The sequence below is a fragment of the Felis catus genome, chromosome D3 (genome assembly GCF_018350175.1).
Source record: "Felis catus isolate Fca126 chromosome D3, F.catus_Fca126_mat1.0, whole genome shotgun sequence".
Classification (NCBI taxonomy): Eukaryota; Metazoa; Chordata; class Mammalia; order Carnivora; family Felidae; genus Felis; species Felis catus.
In genome coordinates, this window is record NC_058379.1 from 5,781,382 (window position 1) to 5,802,879 (window position 21,498).

General features: G+C 62.3%; 1 protein-coding gene across 1 annotated transcript; it reads right to left on the reverse strand.

Annotated features, from left to right (window-relative positions):
- Positions 1–8: 8 nt before the first annotated feature.
- Positions 9–16,077, reverse strand: LOC101084234 (refilin-A). Its single transcript, XM_023241313.2, has 3 exons — positions 15,656–16,077; positions 3,229–3,338; positions 9–1,557 (listed from the first exon to the last, which is right to left on the reverse strand). Exons 1-3 carry the CDS (start codon positions 15,860–15,862, stop codon positions 1,245–1,247), a joined length of 630 nt encoding a protein of 209 aa, XP_023097081.1. The 5' UTR covers positions 15,863–16,077; the 3' UTR covers positions 9–1,244.
- Between the last annotated feature and the right edge of the window lie 5,421 nt (positions 16,078–21,498).

Sequence of the window (21,498 nt, forward strand, 5' to 3'; positions counted from 1 at the left end):
AGCCTCTCTGGGTCTGCACATTTTATTAAGATAATCAATCAAGTTCTTAAGTTATTTTTGTTAATCGGACTCTCTGGAGAGAACATGCACCGGGTGTAGATATACAAAAATAGATCAGGCACTTGCCTCTCTTGGACGTAGGCTCCGGGTTGTTCTCTCACCCCCACCCCCACCATGTGGGAGAGCCTTTCTGCCCCCATCGTGAAGGATGAACAAGGGAGTGGGAGGGGAGTCCCCTTACCCACTGGGTCCTTTCAGGCCAGAGGGCCCTTCCGAGGCCACACTGGGGAGTTTCTGGGGCACCCGTCCGGGGCAGCACCAGACCGTGGCCCCTGGCTCCCCGCCTGCCTTGGCAGCACGTGCGACGGGGGCCCAGCAGCACTGGGGACAGCACGTGTGGAACCACCGCGTGTGGAACCGGGCGGCCTGACCCAGGGCAGCCACCGCCACGGCATCTCTTTAAGCAGCTGGGCCCGGAGCCCCACGCAGGTGACGGCGGAGGTTCCGAGAGCTTCGATGCCTCCCCTTGGCGCCTGGCGGGAAGGCTCTGGCGCGAGAGTCCTGATCCTGGAGAGGTTGCGCGGACAGAGGTTAGCAGGGACGCCCTGGGGGCGAGGCTCCCGACGCGGAGCGCCAAGGCCTCAATTCAGGCGGGCCGTGCCCGAAAGCCTCTGCCCCGGCACACGGCCAACAGCTCCGGCAAGGTCTCTACCAGCGCTGGCCCTGGCCTCACGGCTGGCCTTTGCCCGCCCTCCTGGCTCAGCCGCCACCAGAGGGCGCTCGGCCCGGGCCTCTAGCCAAGCTGCGCGCCCAGCGGAAGGCCCGCTCTGGAGACCCCTCTTCCCAGGAAGCCAGGTGTCTGGACGGCACGTGGCCTGGGAGCCAGGCCACCAGCCCCGGTCAGACGGGGTGGCCGGGGTCTCGGGGGGCGGCGCCAGTCCCTCCGATCGAAGCTGGTCTCCGCCCTAAGGGCCCGCCGCGGTCGCACGCCTTCTTCTCTCGGGGACCCCCGGGGGGGGGGGTCACCCCACCTACCGCAAGCCCCTCCCCCCGCCCCGGCCCGGAGCGCTTCGGGGAGCCACGCCCATGCCGCGTCCCCCGCTGTCGTGCCCACGGAACAGATGTGTTCACCGAGTCCACCCCACCTCCCTCGCGCCCGGCTCCAGGCTGAGCCACGCGGTCCGTCCTTGGGGCCCCCCCAGCCCAAGGTCGCTGCGGGGTCGGGGGTGGGCGGCCCCGCCCCGTCAGAGCGCCGCGGGCCCCAGGAGGAGCTGGAGCTGCACGCTGGACGTGAACCGGCGGCTGGGCCGGCCCAGGCTGCAGTGCAGGGTGGTCCGGAAAGTGTTCCTGGCGCGCTTGGGGAAGATGATGGTGGTGCTGCGGAAGTGCAGGGCGCGGGGCCGCGGCTCCAGGGTCAGCTGGCTGCGGTAGTTGCGCCACGTGCAGTTGGGCGCCGCCACGATGGTCTCGCTGTAGGCCGTGACCGTGGGCACGGGCGCGTAGAAGACATTGTCCCGGAAGTGCCTCTCTGAGGCGTACTTGACCTCGGAGTTGCAGCTGGGGCGGGCGGGAGAGGCAGGGTGAGCCCGGGACGGGGGCGGGCCTGTCACCCCAGCCCCCGCCCCCCCCCCGGCCTCCCCCCCCCCGCCCCCGCGCGGTCCAGGGCCGGGAGCTCCGTGAACCGGACCCTCCAACACCACCGGGCTCTTCCCAGATGTCGAGGCCACAGGCCAAAGAAGGGCAGAGGGGGCTTGCCAGCTTGGAGAAAGGGCTGGAAAGAGGTGGGACTGCTCAGTGCAACAGGTGATCCCGATTGGATGCCGAGTTGCGCTAAAAGTATGCCCTAAGAGTATGCCCTAAGAGGACATTTGGGGACAATGGATGAAACGTGACTGTGCAGGGAGGAGGAGGGCGGTGGGGTTCTGCCCTCGACCGTGCTGAGCTTGACGGCCTTCTGTCACTACGTGAGAGGATGTCCCTGTTCTTAGGAAGGGCACGGGGAGAGTTTGCAGATGTCCGAGCAAACGGGCCAAAATGCAAACCGGTGAATCCATTTAAAGGAGCACAGGGGGGCTCCTTGTCCCCTCTCTGCAACTTTTCTGAAAGTTGGAAATGACATCAAAATAAGTTTCCCCCAAAGCAGCCCCAGCACCCCCTAGATGAGCGACCCCCCTCCCTACGCGTGACCAGCAGCCCCTGTCGGTGGCCCACAGCCCCTGCTTCCAGAACTCCCAGGGGATTTTAGCCTCGTCCCCCACCCCACCCCTACAGGTGATCGGCTCCCCTCGATCCTCACCGCACCCCCACAGATAAACTCCCCATCCCCCACTGCACCCCCACAGATGATAAGCCCCCCGTCCCCCACCACACCCCCAGAGATGATCAGTTCCAGAAGGGAACAAGGCAGCCCTCATCCACCCTCGAGGGGGCGGCTGAAAATCTCAGTTGGCATTTAAATAACAAGGGGAGAACAAACTGTAGAGTAGAGCCATCTGTCTCCTGCGACCACATCCAGAGCTGGAGGGGCAGGAGGCAGGGTCTCCCTGGCTGGCCCAGGGTGACGTGGACAAATCCGTCTGAGAGTCCTGTGGCTATGCGGGCGGGACCCCTGGCCCCTGGAGTCCACCTTCTGGAACGCTGAGCCTCAGAAGCCCTCTTAGGAGGGCAAATCCGTGGAGGAAAGCTCCCGGCGGGGTCACCTAACCCAGATGTCCTGCACGTGGGACACCCCTAAGCCACGTGCAGCGCAAGGACTCCTGAGTAGACAAAGGAGGGCTACGGTCCCAGGAACACAGAGGAAGCCCGCGTTCACGTGACCCCTGGGGCAGCCTGCGCTGAAAAGGGGGTCCCACGTCGCCTGCGTGGTTCAGTCACAGATACCAGAAAAATCTGGCAGGACGGGAGGAGGGAGGGAGGGAGGCACGTTGGGCGTGTGAGTGTTGGCCACGGTGCAAACATTCTGGAAGGTTGGATTAAAATAAAATCAGCCAGACTTGGGGAGAAGGGTGGTGGGGATGTGGCCGGATGCAGACCTGGAGCACAGGGGACAGAGAAGGGACCCTCGGGTCACAGTCTCTTAGAATCAGTTCATCTGTGGCCACGTACATGGTCTTGCCTCCTCAGGGAGCAGCGCTCAGAGTTGGGGGGAGCCTACTGGGCCCGCAGGCCGGTCCCCGCACCCTAGACGGCACCTGCCGCGCCCCCACCCCGCCCAGCAGCCCCACTCACCGGATCTCGTGCGTGGGCTCCGGGTGCACCTCAATGCTCTCCCCGAAGGACACAGGCAGCATCCGGGGCCTCATCTCGAGCGCTGGGGAACTCGGGGGCAGGGCCGGGGGCTGCGGGGAGAGCCACGGACACGGGGTTACGCAGCCCTTTGGGACTGTGGCCTCAGCTCCCCACTGGGCACAAGGGGGCCGCCCCAGCCCCGGGTCGGTCCAGAAGCCTGCCCTGTGGGGTCCCTGGCACGGCCCACGGCTCCCCACCCACCAACCTGCCCCCCCCCCCACCGGTTCCCAGACACCTACACGTAGGGATGTGGGAAGGGCCTCTTTCTGCAACCCCCAGCTCACACCACACGGGAGGGGTCTGAGCTCAGGGCCCCGCAGGCCACCCTCTGGTGACGCCGTAGCTGGAGCTGGTGAGACGCTGAAACCGGGTGGTCCTCGCTCCTGACCCTGCCTAGCGCAGCCCGAGGCTGAGGGCAGCACCCGCCCCCTGCTCCCCGGGGCTGTGATACATTTGCTGGGAGGGACACGCAGGTGGGAACATCCTCAGGGAGTGGCTGAAACCTGACTCATAAAGGACCAGGAGCCGCTCCCCCTAGGACCTTCTAAGGTAGCTCACGGCGGTCCCCTCGGGGCTCGGCCACAACCTCAAGCCATACATCACCCCATTCCTTAGGTCAGAGACGTTGGGACCCCGGCTGTGGGGGGGGGGGCCTGGAGCCGGGGTCTGCACATGTCCACACGCCAGCACTCAGCCCTCTCTCCTCCCTCGTTTACTTCCCAGTGTGGCCAGCGAGGCTCAAACACCAGCCTGGCCGTGAGCGAGCTGCAGCCCTCGGCCGTCCCCCTGTGTGCGGGCAGCCACGCTTCCCAGCCCCCTGTGGGGGAGGGGCGCACACGGGTGCCTGTGACACGTGTCACCTCCGGGCCCGGGATGTCACGCCAGCGTGAGGGCCTCTGCGGCCAACCTTGCCTTCTGGCGGAAGGCTCGAGATGGAGGCCGTGTCGCCTGAGACCCCCCAGTTCCTCTGAAAGGCGGACCACCAGGGTCTCGACATCACGGTCAGCCCGCGATGAACACGGAGGGACGGCCAGAAGGAAACCTCTGCCGTCTGGGTACCACTGCACATTCGGGGATGTTTGTTACACAGCATTACCCAGTGTAAGTAGCCCAGGCCGTGTAGCCGTCGTCCCCACGCCAGGCCACCCCCCGGCCCGCGTCTGCTCTAACTCCACGGGCCCACGCCGAGCGCTCGGTGAGCTCGGGCGGGGGACACGGCTGTGGGTCTTTCCTTCGGCTCACGTACTGAGCGCCTACGTGCTGTCCTGGGGTCCGCGCTGTGCTGCCACAGTAAACGGGGGATTCAGCGTCCTTGCTCCTATGGGGCTCGCCGCCTGGATCCTCCTCTAGTCTGCAAACGGTCCCCCAAGCAGGCTAACATCCCAACTGTGGTGAGGGCGGCAGTCACTGGGGCTCCGAGGGCCCCGGGAAGAGGGGGCGTTGACCATCGGGAGATGGAGGAGGGCTTCCCCGCAGAAGTGCCCCCTGACATGGGATCTCAAGGACGAAGCGGAGTTGAACCCTGGCCCCACGGGTCGCGTGTCCTGGGACCCAGCCCCGCACAGCGCCCGACACCAGCACACCTCCTTCCCCGCTCCGCCTGCTGGGACCCACCGGGGAGGGGGACGGGGGGAGCCGAGTCCCCCGGGTACCCGTCCGTCGCTGCCCAGTCCCCGGCCCCTGCCGTGTCCCCTTTCCACCTGCACTCTGAACGGGCTCAGTCTTCAGAACTGACTCGCCTTCCTTTTCGCTCCAACGCCTGCCGGAGCCCCGCCCGAGGCGGGTCTGTCCTCGAAGCCTGGGGTCACGTGTAAATCGCGTGCCTACCCCTGACCCACTCGGAGGGAGCTTTTCAGTGCCCCTCCTAAAACCCCCACGCTCTGGGGTCGCTGCTCTTGGGCTGCCCTGCCCGCGGCGGTGGCCGCTTAGCTGCATGGGGTGACCGCGGTTTAACCTGATAAAAAACCGGCAAATGACAAATCCCGTTCCTCCGTCGCCCTGGCTGTACAGGCACAGGCGGTCGTGGTCCGTTGCAGATCTAGAACATTCTCCCTACGGCAGGACGCTCTCTTGGACCATACCGTTCTAAAGGGTATTCGTTTACCCACTGTTTGGAGGGAACTCGTACACAAGAGTGAGGGCTCAGCCCGCAGGCCAGCCCCCGCCCCTACGGGGGACAAGACGGGACCGGCTTGAGATTTCCTGTTCCCGTCCCCCCCGCCCAGGTCCTCCCAGCCCTCGCCTGGACAAGGATAAGTCACAGCGGCCGGCCGATGCTTTCCGAGCTCTGGGCGCTCTCCGTGCGTTCGCTCATCCACAGGAGAGCTACGTTGGACCCCCATTTTATAGATGCTGAAACAGAGGCCCAGAGTGACGAACTTGCTCGAGGCCATACAGCCAGGAAGAGGCAGAACGAGGGTCCGAACCCTGGGGTCTGGCTCCACGGTCCACGATCTCACTCCTGCTCCCGGGCTCTCTCTCTCACCCGTGGGACCGGCACCGGGGCCCCAGGACCTGCCCTGTGACGACGCTCAGAGCAGGCTTTGCCCTTCGCACACAGGATCAGGGCACTTCCTGCCCGGGCCTCCGCCCACGTATCCCTCGGCCACGCTCCCGCTGCCTCTGTGCCTTGGTTCGTGCTGCTTCCTGCACCGGGAATGTCTTTCTGGTTCCTTCTCGCTTCGTCCGGTGCGGCTCACCCCAGGCATCACCTCCCTGCCTCCCCACACCCTCTCCGGGGTCCCTGGGGCTCCCACCTGCTGCCTCCGTTGCCGTGACCCCTTTGCATGTCTGTCACCCCCAGGCCGGGGGCTCTGTAAGGTTCGGGACCCGAGGGGCTGTCTAACCCAGGGCTGGGCAACCCCCAGCGCCTGTGCCGTTGAGAATTGAGAACTCACACGTGCCAAGAAGCCCCGCTGACTTGTTAGCCCCAAGGCCAGATCCAAGCCCGTGCGGTATCCGCCTGTGGACAGGGTACCCGAAGCCCCTCCCCGGCCCATCACAGTGTTCCAGAGTGCCCCATGCCTCGCTGGCATTTACAGAGTGAGTGGCCCACAAAGGGCCAACGTCTGCCCCTTCCTGGGCACGGCGGGTGGAGTAACGCCCCAGAGATGTGCATGCCCTAATGTACCCAAGAACTGTGATGCGCTAAGGTCAGGGGGCCTGAGATGGGGAGGGGCCCCTGGGCTACCTGGCGGCCCGGTGTGATGGCAGGGGGGGTGTCCTCACCCAAGAGAGGCAGGGGGCCGGAGTCAGATTGCAAATGCTGCACTGTTGCCTCAGGATGGGGGGAAGGGGCCGCCAGCCAAGGGATTCAGGCAGCCTCTGGAAGGTGAAAAAGACAAGGAGCAATTCTCCCCTGGGCCCTTCCAGAAAGGAGTGGAACCAGTCCTCGATTTTTGCCCGTAAGACCCACTGTAGACGTCTGACTTTTTGGAACCATGAAGGAATACATTTCAGTTGCTATAAGCCACCACGCGGCCGTCTGTCACGGCAGCAATGGGAAGCCGATACCCCTTGTGACTCGGGGCAGACAACCCCCCTCTCTGGCCAGCGGCCTCCTGGTGCCTGAAGTGGGTGACGGGTCGCAGTGAGGCCTGAGTCCAAGCACGGAGCGTGAGTAAGCGCTGTTTAAAAACTGGCTGTATCAGGAGTCCTCCCTCACATGAAGGTTCGGGCTGGGGAGTCCTCCCTGGAGACGGGCACAAGCCACGCCCTTGTGAGCTCTGAGTCGACGTTGCTTCTACCTTCCAGACTGAATTTAAAGGCGGGGGGGCAGGGACAAGATTTGAGGCACTTCTAGCATCCTCCCTGGCTCATCTGGTTGAGCCAACTGACCCAGCTCTGAAACTCCGTGACTTGATGCTTTTAAAAAGAATGCTCTCTCCCCAAAGGCATTATCCACAGACTGGCGTTTTCGCAAAGGTGTACGCGTGTCTGCTGAGCACCCGCTGTTTGCTGAGCACCTACGGTGGGCCGAACGCCTACCGGGTACCAGACCCGGTGTGGGTTGGATGCGGCACAGCGCCTCTCAGGGCGCCTCTTGTTCAAGAGCGGATGACACGCGGCCACAGAAGAAAACAGAATATGAGGCAGGCGTGTGAGGGGATGGGAACACGGGCGCTAAGGTTTCTGGAGGGGTTTCTTCTGTCCAGATCAGTGGAAGGACCGGAAACAGAGTGAGGAAGCCTGAGGCTGGTTTTAATCACCCCACGCTGCTCTCCCCACCCCTCCCCTACGAGTGGGAGCGGGAAAGACTCACTCCCAAGCTGGGGAGCAGGGAAGATAGCTCGGCGAGGCGGGGCCTTCGACGCGCTCTCGGAGCGGACCAGTTCGATCCCCCTGGGGTCGACCCAGGATAAGGAAACCTGCCGGACCTTCTGGTACCTCCCCGAACGCCCCGCGAGAGCAGCCCCATTCCGGCCGGATCTCGCTCCCCGACTGGCTGCCAGGAGGGGAGACAAGGCTCACTTCACAGGCTGGGCGGGGAGGCTGGAGCTCTGGGCACGGTTTTCCAAAGGGCCCCAGTGGAAAAACATCTAAAACCGACCCAAACTGGACGTGCTGCACAAGAGATCGGAGAAGCCAGCGAGAACCCAGACACGGGCTGGCATCCAGCGGGCCTGGGTGGCCAGACAGCTCCAGAAGTCACCGCCGAGGCCCCAGGACAGCCCCGCGGGGCTCCAGGGACAGACACAAAGGGAAGACAGCGGCAGCCCGCAGCACTTGGCCTCCCCGGCCGCCACCGGCCTATCCGGAAGCTCAAAGCTGAGTCTTTCTGGATGCAGGGTTATGTGAACAGCAAAGTGCCAATGCCAGCCAGCCCCACGGAATCCGGCCAGCCTGGAGCGGGGGCAAGGAAAGCAAGTCTCACGGCCAAGGGAGCACGCCGCTGGCCCCAGAAGGCTCCTCAGAGACCGGGTCACATTCTGCTGAGAGTCACTGGGAGTGGGGGATGGGGAGAGGCTGGGGGAGGGGTGGGCCCACGGCTGCTGCGCCTGCTCGACCAGCCATGGGCCTACCTGGAGCAAAGGAAGCCCCCAGGCAGCCCACCGCCCTCACCCGCCCCCCAGATCTTTCCCCCCGGAAGCCTGGATTCTTGTTCTACCCTAAAGAGAACCCACTGGGAGCTCCTCAGCCGGCTGCTGTCTGTGCCTCAGTCTGTCCAACTATAAAATGAGGCTGTGCCATTTGTGAGGCCTACACCACAGGGCTGGCCAGGGACCTGGCGGGATTCAGGTCCCTTTGCGGCTCTGGGAGGCAGGGGAGGCCCGAGTGAGTCCCATGCACGGGTGAGACAGGACCAGCCCAGACCCCCTGGATGCTGCCCCCTGCACTCCGGTGGATGGATGGATGGGCACAGCTGGTCCAGCCCCCAGCTGGGAGGCCCCCGCTATAGCCTGGGGAGCAGGCTGGCCCTCTGGTCTCCCGGGCAGGTGGCGGGTGGGGGGACCAGGGCGGGCCTCAGAGGGAGCGGGAGCCGGAGGCCCCACCTGCCTCAGCCTGTGACTCACGCGCCCTCCCCGGGAGCGGCCGGGGCGAGGGCAAACGCTCGCTGGCCCAGGTACGGACGCACCCGGGGGCTTTGGGGCACGCCCCTCCTGGCTGCCCTATAGCCACGGCCCACGGCACCGCCAAGAAAGATAACTGCTGGGTTGTGAGAGCTTGGTGCCATGCGGCGACAGCCCAGCCCGACCGGGGGTCCTGGCCCGGCTGCCAGGGACACGCAGGGACAGCTCAGCGGTGTTGGTGCCCGGCCCCGGGTGACGCCCGGCGGCCACGAGCTTTCGGTTCCATCAGGGAGCTACAAGCCCCACCAGTGGAGCACGTGTGACAGCAGGAGGGGTCCAGGGCCCCCCCCCACACTGCTCCTGGAGAGAGAGGGACCACCAGGGATACCCCCCTCCTCCGCTGGTGACACGGGGGAGACGTGTCCTCACCAAAGCCACATGGAACATTTGCAACAGCTAAAACGGTCCGGTCTCTGGGTCACTGACCTCAACGGCCTGTGATGGCTTTCGTTGCTATTCGAAATAAACCTGATCGTCTTCGGTGTGCATTTGGGATTTGCTGCCCTTGAACCTTCACCCATGAGGACAGTGATCCAAGGAGGAGACATTCAGGGGTTCTCACGCTCCTTAGGAAAGGCCTCGGGCAACGTGGCAAACCCCAGGACAGTTGAGGAGGGGGTTCCTTGGGCTCACTGCCCGTCTGCCACATGGCACAAGAGAGGAGCTGGACGGGCCTGGCTGGGGGAGCCCAGGAGACCCCGAACGGAGCAGAGCACTCCCTGGAGAGTCAGGAAGCGTCATGGGCCCAGCGCAGACCCCCACAGGCCCGGGGTCTGATACCCAAAGCAGCAACACTAAGCAAACACAAACAGCAGGCTGGAGGCAGGGCTCAAGGCCCAGCCTGCACTGGGACAGCCGGCCAGACCCGAGCCAGCAGGAGGGTGGGTGGCAGGTTGGCTTGTGACCCCCACAAAGTATGTGACCTATTTGGAAAATAGGGTCTTTGCAAATACGATCCAGTGAAGATGAGCTCCTCCTCCTGGACAAGGCCGGGCCCCAAATCCAGTGACGGGGAAAACACGGGACGCACACATAGGGCGGACAGCCACGTGGAGACGAGCCGGCCACCGCCGAAAGCTAGGACAGATGCATGAGAGCGGCCCGCCCCGGGAGCCTTTGGAGGGAGTGTGGCCCGGCTGACACCTGCCTTCGGACCTCTGGCTCCGGAACTGCGAGAGGGAATGGCTGTCGTTTTGAGCCCCCGGCTATGACTTGGCCACACGGGCCCAGGAAGCCAGCACAGGCACCCGCAGGTTCTGCCGGCCAGCGAAAGCCATTTCTCCCCAGAAGGTGCTCCCTGCTGGCCCCCTTCCCCTCCGGAGCGCCTGGGGGGGGGGTGGTGTGGGCTGCTTTGTCTCCTTTTCAGACGAAAGCTAGAGAGAGCCTCTCACACAGGTGGGCCTGCCGCTGAGGCTGAGGCGAGGGGACTTTGCCAGAGGCCGATTCATCCCGGGTTAAGCAGACAGGGGCTGAACAGAGGCCCCAGTGTTTCTGGCTCTTCCTCCCCTCCCTCCTCCCAACCTCCCTTTCCGCAGATGGGCTCCTCCCACCTTGGCCTCACACACCTGGCCCTCTTCCACCTGGGTTTGCTCACACCGCCACTAGTCGGGGACACACCCATGAGCCCGCAAGGGGGCTGTGAGGACTGACCTCTGTCTCAGTTCACCTGTCCATCCATCCATCCATCTGTAGACTTGTTAATTCATCCATTTGTCCATCTGTCCATCCATCCATCCAACCATCCATCCATCCATCCATTTATCCGTCCATCTGTCCATCCATCCAACCATCCATCCATCCATCCATCCATTTATCTGTCCATCCGTCCATACATCCATCCATCCGTCCATCCATCCAACCATCCATCCTTTTATCCGTCCATCTGTCCATCCAACCATCCATTTATCCATCCATCTGTCCATCCATCCATCTGTCCATCCATCCATCCATCCATCCATTTATCCATCCATCCATCCATCCATCCATCCAACCATCCAACCATCCATCCATCTATCCATCCATCCATCCATCCATCCACCCAACCATCCATCCATCCATCCGTCCATCCATCCATCCAGCCATCCAACCATCCATTTATCCGTCCATCTGTCCGTCCATCCATCCAACCATCCATTTATCCATCCATCCGTCCATCCATCCATCCAACCATCCATCCATCCAACCATCCATCCATCCATCCATCCATCCATCCATCCATCCATCCATTTATCCATCCATCCATCCATCTATCCATCCATCCATTTATCCATCCATCCGTCCGTCCATCCGTCCAACCATCCATTTATCCATCCATCCGTCCATCTGTCCATCCATCCATCCATCCATCCATCCATCCATCCACTTATCCGTCCATCCATCCATCCAGCCATCCGTGCAAGCATTCATTCATCTGTCCATCTGTCTTTCCACCCTTCCATCCTTCCCAACCCCGGGCACAAACCCCCTAAATCCCTACCTCCCTCCGTTATCCTTGGTCTCACCATCACGGTCCAGAAACAGAAATGAGAAGAGCCAGGATTCCTGGAGGCACAGAGGGAGGGGTGCCAGCCACCATCCTGAGGCGGCTGTGACCATGGGTGTTCTCCAAGGGCTGGGCAGTCCCAGGAAGCTTCCCGGGTGGGGCGCAGAACCTCGCTCCCAACCTCTGGTTCTGCCTACATCTGGCCCCCAGGGCTCCCTTCAGAGTCTGGTCCAGGGAACCGGAACCTCATCCCTAGGGAAATCCTCAGGCGTGCCACTCAGAAGTGCAATCGACGTGGAAGCAGAGTCGGGAGATGGGATGGGGCGCCAGGAGCCATGCGTGAAGGAGCCCAGGGCAGGAGAACCCTATCCGAGTAGGAAACAGCCCCGACCTGTCGCCTCCTGTCACCACTACACGGCGGGCCGGGCCCCTCATGCGCCACAGACTCGAGACCTGTCCACATCTCACTCACCCCAGTGGCGGCTGTTCTCTCAAATGTGCACCCACAGAGCAAGGCCCGAGACCCCAGATGCTGTCTGTGGCCTCCCTGAGGGCATGGGCTTTTCAGGGCTGGTTCCCTGAACCCCCCTGTGTTCACGGGATGGGGGGAGACGGCGTCTGATGCACAGCCCCCCTCACCCCCACAGACAGCTCGTCCCGCTCCCCAGTGCCCCTCGATCCCCACAGCTCAGCCGGGCAGGCCAGGGAGGAGGGACAGAGGACATGGGGTGTCTGCCCCACCTCGGGCTGGAGGCCCAGGCGCCGGGAGTTCGAGGGAAGCATGGACGGACGGCCTTGCTCACGCGGGGTCCCTCGCCTGGCCTGGCTCAATCATCTGCCGGATGAGAGCAGCTGACGGGCGAGCCCTCCAGCCCACAGGCAGCCCTGGCCGTCCCCGTGTCCTGCAGGAGAGCAGGGCACCCGCGTGGGGACAAGCCCCGCACGGATCCTATTCCTCAGGGCATAGGATCTAGGCAGTCAAGTCTGATTTGGGTTTCTAATTTGAGGGCTTGTGGGGGCCCAGGATGCCTTTTGAAAGATACAAATAAAAAATCACAAGCACGTTTTTAAAAGACCAGACGGAATGTTAACTTTCTGACCGCAGCTTGGCTCCCAAGTCCCTGCTCTGGCCTCCGCCAGCCTCCTCGCTGCTCCTTGAATGCGCCTATCTTGTTCCCACCTCAGGACCTTTGCACGTGCCATCCTCCCGGACTGGCCCACACTTCAGCCCCGTGACCACAGAGTCCACGCCCTCATTTTTTTTTCTGGTTTCTGTTCACCATCACTTTCCTGACCACCCCGTCTGTGGTACTGCACCCTTACCCAGCCTTTTGCCCGAACAACACGTATCAGGCCACATGTAAGTTGGTGACTCTGTCTCGCCCAGGAGAACGCCAGTTCCAGGAGGGCAGGGGCCCTGAACGTCCTGTTCGGTGCTATGTCGCCCAGGTCTCCAGAACGGCACACAACATACAGTAGGTGCTCAGGAAGTACCGGGGGGGAGGGGGTTGGTGAATGACCGATTCCTACATCTTTGTTTCCTTTGGAAATCACCAGAAACGTTACCATCTGCTCCAGAGAGGGAGCAGGAAAATCCCAAGGTCAAGGAGGGGTGGGGAGGTGCGTTCCCACCCAGCCTGGCCCCAGTGCCTCTGATGTCTTGGGTGAGGACAGTCTCCCAGCCAGGCGGACACCCAGCATGAATGGGCCGTTGTCCAGACGGCGAGTCCAACCTCTTAAAACAAAGTGAAGGGTGGGGAACGGGGCCTCCCGATGAAATGAAGCGTGAGCCGACTTAACACGTGAGTCCCGCAGAAGAAGCGGGGCGACGAGGCGCTGAGGACCTCAGGGACCGGGGACTGGGGCCAGCACGCACCTCCCACCCCTCCCCCACCCCCCGCTGGGACACGGGCCACCAGCCTTGGGGAAGCAGCACCGGGCACTGGGGGTCAGAATCACCCTGTGCAGAAGAGGCTGAAACCCAGACCCACGTGGCCTGGCACATGACACTGAGGGGCCACCAGAGGAAACCGGGCCCTGCTGGCCGCCTGCCCCCGCTTGCGCATTTGAAACCGTCAGCTCCGAGAGGCAGGGCGGGCTTCTGTCCCCCTCCCCAGAGATCGGTGGCCGAGATCCTGCCTGCGTCCGCTCCTGGAAAGCGTCCTCGGTGCCTCATCAGCGTGCAGGGTGCTGTTAAACACCAGATTAGCAACGCTCGCGGGAGCTGACCCTGACCGGGAGCTGGGGTGCCCTGTGGGTGAGGTGGGCGGGGCCCCGGCTGCAGGCCCCGGGGCTGACAAGAGGCTGCCCGGGGGTCCCTTTGCCTCTCTTTTTATTAAAAGCGGCACCTCCAAACCCCATCGGTCCTCAAGCATTACGTTTTTTAGTGAAAATAAGAAAGGTAACACACCCACACAGGTAGTTAATTAGCTACCTAGTGAAGAGCAGCATGATGTAGGGTTTGAGTGTAGAGCCTCCGCATCCAAACTCCCTGGGGCTCCATCCCAGCAAGGCCACTTACCCACTGGGTGGCCTTGGGGAAGTGGCTTCAGCTTGTCCCTCTGGAAAATGGGGCTAACAAGGGCGCACAGTTCACTGGAGTATCGTGGAAAGCAAGTGAGCCACAGGAAGTCGAGGGGTTAGGAGAGTTTCTGGCCTGTGGCAAGAGCTACCTAAACGTCAGATAATCATGACCCGTCCGGACATGGCCCCGGGTTTGCCTTCGAGCCAAATTAAAAGATCAGGGACAGCACGGTTCCATACCTGGCGTCTGGTTAGCAAGGAAGCGGCGGGGGGGGGGGGGGGGGGGGGGGGGGGGGAAACACATAAAATGAACCAGAAGAGCCAAGACAAGTAAACCAGGCATGCTGGCCGGCCTGGCTGGCAGAGAAAGCTTCCAGAAAGCCCTCCTTAAGGAGGATTCCAGGTCGTCCAAAGAAGAAAGGGGAAGACTGGTTCCCTGTCCCTTTCCGAGCCCCGGCATGTAAGACACCGCAGGGATTTTACTCCCCAGGGTGAACCAGCAGTCCCAAGCCGGAGACCCTCTTGCAAGAAAGCTTCCCCTTCAGACAGCGGGATGGATACATTCTACGGCAAACAGCCCGGGTCGGCCACCTCTGTCAACCCCCAGAAGTCCTCCGTGGCCCTCCCGCGCCTCCCGCCCCAGCCCAAAGTTCAAATTCACCGTGTGATTTTGGTCTCGGGCGGCGGATCCCAAACCCCGCAGCACATCGGAATCATCCGGGGAAGTTTTCAAAGTCCTGCCGCTCAGGTCAGAGCCTCCCCCAATCACACGAGAACGCCTGGAGGTGGGAGGCGGGAGGTGGGCGCGGGTATTGTTTAAAGATCTCCGAGGGAGGCCCACGCCCGCCAAGTTTGGGACCCACGGGACTAAGGAGCAAGGGAGGCACCAGCGAAATTCGTGTCATGAGGCTGGAGGCAAGGAGCGCATTCCTTTCTGCTGCTGGGAGTATTTTCAGCTGGGGGCTGGGGGGGAGGCGATCCGTGCCCTGCACCAGGCGAGCATCGCGGGGGCCCCAGAAAAGTGGAGCGGGGCTGGAGCCACGCCAGCATGCACACTTGGCAGAAAAGACCTTAAGACGCGCGGCGAGCGGGCGGGAACGGGGAAGCGCCACCGACATTGTTAGCGACCTCCCAATTTCATCTCGTCCCTCCTCCGGGCCCGGAAGGTGCCGGATCCCACCCCCTTCACTCCGGGCCGCCCGGGCCACCCTGTCTCAGTCCGGCCGCCAGGATCCACTAAGACTCTTGGGTCTCCTGACCTGGGGTTCCGGCCTCTCCCCCCGGGGCACGCCTCAGCTCCACGTCAACATCCCTCAACATCCAGAGAAGGAAGGGTTACCGTCTGGGGTGGGTTTAAAAAAAGGAAAAAAGAAAAAGAAAAAAGCTCTCGGGCCCGCAGCGCTGGAACAGTCGGCAGGGGACGGGGTCAGGAGCAGAAGGGACCCGGGGAACGGACGTCTCCAACAGGCTTCAGCCTGGGGCTCCAGCCCGCCCCACCCGGAGCCAGCTTCTTTGGGGACTCCGGGCTCGGGCTCGTCCCTCCCCTGCCCTTCCTCGGCCGGCGGCAAGGCCAACCACTCCGTAGGGGGGGCCCAGCGCCCGGGAGAGAATTCCAGGCCCCGGGGTCGGGCTGCACCACCTCCGCCTCGCGTCCCGGTCCCGCCGGGGTTGGGGTGGGGGGGGGCGGGGGCGCGGCACCGGCCGACCCGGGGACCCCTTCTGGGCCCGGGGCCGGGGGTGCGGCGGGAACCCCGGCGCGGGTTCCGGGTTCGGCGCCAAGGCGCGTGCTTACCGCTCCGGCCTCGCCGGGTCCCGGGGGCTCCGAGGGCGCGCCGGCGCCCCCCGCGCGGGCGTCCGGGACGCCGGGCGCCAGGGAGTAGAAGGGCGGGCTGGGGCTGGGGCTGGGGGGCAGCCCGGAGTCGGGGCTGTCCAGCAAGCCCTCCCGGCTCTTCTCCTTGAGGCTCTCCTCCATGCCCTGCAGATGCAGGTGGCCGACCATGTCTGGGGGGCGCGGGGCGCGGGCCCCCGGCTCCTCGCGGCGCCGCTCCACCGCGCTCCGGGGCCCGGGCCGGGCGGCGGGCCGAGGGCCGCGCGCCCGGGAACCTACGGGCAGAGGCGCGCGGGCGGCGCGTCAGGCCCGGCTCCCCGCGCCCCGGCCGCTCGGTGCGCGCCGCCTCCTGCGCCCCCGCCGCCCGGCCTCGCCTCCGCGCTCCGCCGCCGGCCCGCTCCGCACCTTCCCGGCCCGCGCCTCCTTTTCTAGGCGCCTCCTCCTCCCCTGCCCTCCCCTCCCCTCCCCTCTCCTCCCCTCCCCCGGCCCACCCCGCCCGCCACCACCGCCGCAGCCGGCCCGGGACCTGCACGGTTTCCCTGTGCCCCCCTCCCTGCACACCCCAGCGGCTGGGGGGGGGGCGGCCCCCGAGTCATCCCAAGGGCTGGCGGTAGTCACGTTTGATGTGGCCCCTGGGGGCCTCCTCCGGGTCGCCGAGGTCAGAGTACAAAACCTTTAGATTTGAGAAAGTCTGTAAGGTACAACCGAGGCGGATGAGCCTTCCAGACCCGCTCTTCAGCGCCTCCCTTCCTAAAGGGAGTGCCCACCCTTCGTTTGTGGTCTACCCCTGGGGACCCGCGTGGCGGTTATCGGGTTACCCGGTTGCCCAAGGCCACCTGGGCCTTTGGCGGTGGAAGCCTTGGTGGACACGGGGCGGGGGCCGTCGGGGGGAGACTAGAAACCCTTCCTGGAACCCCGTCTGCATCTGTCCCTTTCCACAGTGGGCCCAAGCACATTCTGGCTCCCTGACAGGGGTCTCCCATCCCCCCACTTCCTCCCCAGGGAGAAGGGCCTGGTTCCCTTGTCTTCAGGAGACCCTCAACAGCTCCTCCCCGCTCCCAGACACTCACATTCACACAGACACCCCCACACCGCTCCCAGGGACCCGGCCTTCTGTGCTGAGAGCAGAGAGCCCAGGGGCCCACACGTGGGTTTGCAAAGGGCAGGCCTGTGGGGAAGGGGGGAAGGCGGAGGGGAGCAGAGGCGAGAGGGAAGGTGTGAACGTGTGGACCCATGTGCCGGCTCCGGGTGCCAGGGTCTGCTCGTCACCACCCTTAAAGCACGTTCCTCGGGTCAAGACTGATCAAAGACCCCGCCGTGCCCTCAGCCTTGGGTAAGACAGCCTGGCCCTGGGGTACCCTGTTTGGGGAGGGGTTGATGAGCACACCGGGAGGCGAAAGGGCGAGTTTAATGGGGGAGACCGACGAGACCCTGCAGACAAGGAGAATCAGAGGGACCGTTTATGGCTCTGGTGTCAGGGAAGGTGGCTCTGGGGTGCCTTTTTTCCCTTAAGTTTATTTATTGATTCATCTTTGAGAGAAAGAGAGAGAGCATGAGCAGGGAAGGGGCAGAGAGAGGGGAGGACAGAGGATCTTGAAGCAGGTTCCACGCTGACATCAGAGAGGCCGATGCGGGGCTCGAACCCACAACCAGTGAGGTCACGACCTGAGCCGGAGTCAGACGCTTAACCGACGGAGCCGCCCAGGCGCCCCTCTGAGGTGACATTTTAAGATGAGATCTTAACCACCAAGCAGTGAGCTGGAGGCAGAATTTACCTGCAGGTGCAGGAGACAGACAGCAAGGGCCTTGGTGCCGCCGTTGGGGTAAGGTGCATTCCAGAAGGGCTGGGTAGCTTCCTGAGAGTGCTGGGGACACAGAGGGCCCTGTGTTCAGGTGAATTTACGATGCATTTTCACATCAACCAGGAAGCACATGGGAATGTCTGCTGCTCAAACAGAATCAACCAGAGGTTTGGACATCTGGAACATTCTGGAGAAAAAAAACACAACTGACTCCACCTGCTTCAGATCTTTCTTCCCTGGGCCACTTGACCAGGTGTGGGGATGTCATCTCACAGGGGGCAAAAGAGGGGCGGGGGGGCTGTGCTCTCCAGAACATGCACAGGTGAAGATTCACCTTGTCCCCAAATGCCCACCCACTCAAGCCCACAGGAGAGGGCTTGCTTCACCCGCGGCCATGGCCTGGCTGCCCCAGAGAAAAGTCTTTGACGAACAACTGATTACTTCTGACTACGGAGAAGTGAATAGTGACACTCAGGCAGCCTGGTGGGGAATCAGGGTGAGGCGTGACACAGAATTTTTTTGTGCCAGTTTTGACCTTCAAACGTAAAATCGTATTTGCCCTGATTTCCACATTTGGGACATCTCCTTAAATGTTGTGGCCTTAGCGAGGGCCTCGCTCACCTCACCCCGATCCTGGCCCCCTTTGCGCCATTCACACTTATCAGGAGTACCTTTACGACTACGCCCACCCGGGTTCCGGAAGTTTCCCTGCACCCACACACAACTTCCCCTGGAATGGACTCCCCTGTGTGGAATAACGTTGGAGAAGTGTATACATCCAGGGGCGGGAAAAACTTGCCCACACTGCAAATGTGAAAGGCCCAATTAGTGGCCCAAACAAATGACCCCAGTGACCTTGACCTCTGACCTAATCGGATCCCCTGCTGCAGGCTGGGGCTGCCCATGGGCTGAAAGCCTGTACTATAAGAGCTGCTGTTTCTCACGGTGCCAGATGGGCTGCAAATGTCAAAGAGGGGAGGAAAGGCCAAAATTTCCATAAGTTAGCTTGAGCCAAGGGCTCAAGGGCTCAAGGGCTCAAGGGCTCAAGGGTGGGTGGCTCTCTTGGCCGGTCTCGAGAGGAGAGGGGGCTCGTGAAGCCAGAAGGACAAGAAGGGGGGGTCTTTCGAGATCTAAGTGCTTGCTCTGGGCCAGGTGCTGCGGGCAGAGGCGCGGGCAGGAGGCGAGGTTTGCAGAGCCCCGGATGTGGCGCTAAGGGATTGGGACTCCATCTGCCAGGAGAGGGGGGATCCGAGGAGGTTCTGAAGCAGGTTTTAGGAATGATCTGATTCAAATTGCTTTCAAAGTTAGATCAAAGACAGGAGAGGAGAGAGCCATTGGAGGTTTAATAGAAAAACGTACCTAGGGGCGCCTGGGTGGCGCAGTCGGTTAAGCGTCCGACTTCAGCCAGGTCACGATCTCACGGTCCGTGAGTTCGAGCCCCGCGTCGGGCTCTGGGCTGATGGCTCGGAGCCTGGAGCCTGTTTCCGATTCTGTGTCTCCCTCTCTCTCTGCCCCTCCCCCGTTCATGCTCTGTCTCTCTCTGTCCCCAAAATAAATAAAAACGTTGAAAAAAAAATTAAAAAAAAAAAAAAAAAAAAAAGAAAAACGTACCTAGTTCATAGAAAAGACGTATTGGGGTACCTTACAAGGGGTCCTAAAGTGTTTGTCCCAGGCTAGAGAAAAGGCAGACCCCAATACTGCACGCCTCTGGAAAGGGACACATTCATCCAGGGGCTCGCGAAGTCACCTGCTGGGAACAGCGCATGGTAGGGTGACCCCAAGCTCCGGGGGCTCGCCCAGCACCCCAGCATCAGGGGGACTTTCCCAGGCCGCTTTGTGAGAGGCAAGCTCAATGCTCCGAGAAATGCCAGAGGAGGAAGGGGAGGGCACGAGAAATAAAGGCTTTTTCACTGAGAGCCGCTAGCCAGTTGTTCCAAGCGGCATTGGAGAACACTCGTAAAAGCAGGGCCGTGCGGTCACGGACAGCTTACAAAGGCCTCCACGCACGTACTGTCTGGCCCTCGCACCCCGCAAACTACCCTGCCCCCCAAGAGGGATGTGGATTCCTTCTATTTTAAAATAAAGCAGATGGGGCGCCTGGGTGGCGCAGTCGGTTAAGCGTCCGACTTCAGCTCAGGTCACGATCTCGCGGTCCGTGAGTTCGAGCCCCGCGTCAGGCTCTGTGCTGACAGCTCAGAGCCTGGAGCCTGTTTCAGATTCTGCGTCTCCCTCTCTCTCTGCCCCTCCCCCGTTCATGCTCTGTCTCTCTCTGTCTCAAAAATAAATAAACGTTGGGGCGCCTGGGTGGCGCAGTTGGTTAAGCGTCCGACTTCAGCCAGGTCACGATCTCGCGGTCGTGAGTTCGAGCCCTGCGTCGGGCTCTGGGCTGATGGCTCAGAGCCTGGAGCCTGTTTCCGATTCTGTGTCTCCCTCTCTCTCTGCCCCTCCCCCGTTCATGCTCTGTCTCTCTCTGTCCCAAAAATAAATAAACGTTGAAAAAAAAATTTTTTTTTTAAAAAGCAGATCAAGCCATAGAGGCTCAGAGAGGTTAAGTGACCTGTCAGAGGTCACACAGCTACTAAATAGAAAGCCAGACCGGAGGCTGCTAGGATGGGCGGCAGGGGTGGGGTGGGGGTGGGGGGCAGGGAAGGCTGTCAGCGGGTCTGGACGCATCGTGAAATAGGTGAGGCAGGAGGACAGAGGTCCTAATGATGATGAGGCGTGCCTGTCACCCGCAGAGACGGTTCCAAAGCAAACAAGCCCATCTCGGGGATCGTGCCAAAGACCCCCAAAGGCCCAGGTTGGGTTGGAAACAAAGATCTGACTCGTGGGACACAGTGATTGTTCACAGAGCTCTTCCCGCTCACACCCAGGAGGGTCCTCACCCCCCGCACAGCAGTGGGGAGGTGTGGCTGGTTAGTCTCATCAGGCTCGTGTCGCTCCCGCCATCTGGAAAGACCAGCAGAGTACGGAGTTGCATCACGTTCAGAGATGAGAAGGTGGGGAGGCTCAGAGAGGGTGACGGTCTCACTTACACTCACACAGCAGGGCCCGGTCTTTATCACTTTGCAGCTGTGTGATTTGGACAATTTGCAAGGCCCTCTCTGGGCCGACGTGTCCGCATCTCTAAAGCGGGGTTCAAATACAGGGACTGAATCAGGATTGAAGATGCCGGGATTAAATATAACCGGAGTCTGCTTCTGGACGTGCCGGGCTCGGGCTGGGGGCCCGGCTCTGGGGCCCGGCCAGCGGGTGCCCGTCCCCACCCGGCCCGAACGGAGAGTCAGCCGTTCCCCCATGGCCAGTCTCACCCCGGGGACTTTTTCCGCAGCACCCTCGCCCGGTGCCCTGCGGGAGCCACACACGTCCCTGCCGGGACATAGCTCCAATAATGACTCACGCCTTCATTTTTAGCATGCGTCCTCTCTGAGCCCATGGCTCTGTCTTTGCTGGGCAGCTGCCTGTCTGGGGGTCAGAGCCCGCTTCTGGCCTCGCCGCCCGCAGGCCTGTGCCCACAGCCCGGCGTCCAGTCCGAAGACCAGGCCTGCCCTGACGGCCTGCCCATCCCCGGAGGGAGGCAAGTGGGGACCGAACGGATCCAAGGTGCCTTTGGAGGTGGGATCGTGTTCTTCTGCCGACATCTAATGGTGCGTGTCTGGACCCAGACTCGGGATTCCCCGGGCTTTGAGCGAAATCATGAAAACTCTGCTTTCGGGGTCTGCGGCCAACTTCCCGGCTTGCGGTTCCCGCGGCTCTTCCCCATTCTTGTTCCAGAAGGGGGTTGATGGCATCGCTTCACAGCCGCGTGCAGAGGAGTCCACGGCCGAAAAGGCTTCCGCGGCTGCTGACTCGCCAGCTCACACCTTCGGGGTTTCAGGAGCTTGTAGCTGAAAAGGCCTATTCTTGCCAGTTTCTCCTCAGTTGAGTAAACAAGAGACCTATTTATGTCCTCAGAGCACTTAATTAAGGCGGGGCAGGGATAACATCGGTGACAGGGTATAGTGA

Bases quoted from the DNA above. Each gene is read 5' to 3' on its own strand.
- LOC101084234 (XM_023241313.2), bottom strand. From the start codon at position 15,862: ATGGTCGGCCACCTGCATCTGCAGGGCATGGAGGAGAGCCTCAAGGAG. The intron at 3,339-15,655 runs GTAAGCACGCGC...CTCTCCCCGCAG, and splicing joins GACCCGGCGAGGCCGGAGCG to CCCCCGGCCCTGCCCCCGAG. The intron at 1,558-3,228 runs GTGAGTGGGGCT...CGCCCGCCCCAG, and splicing joins GAGCCCACGCACGAGATCCG to CTGCAACTCCGAGGTCAAGT.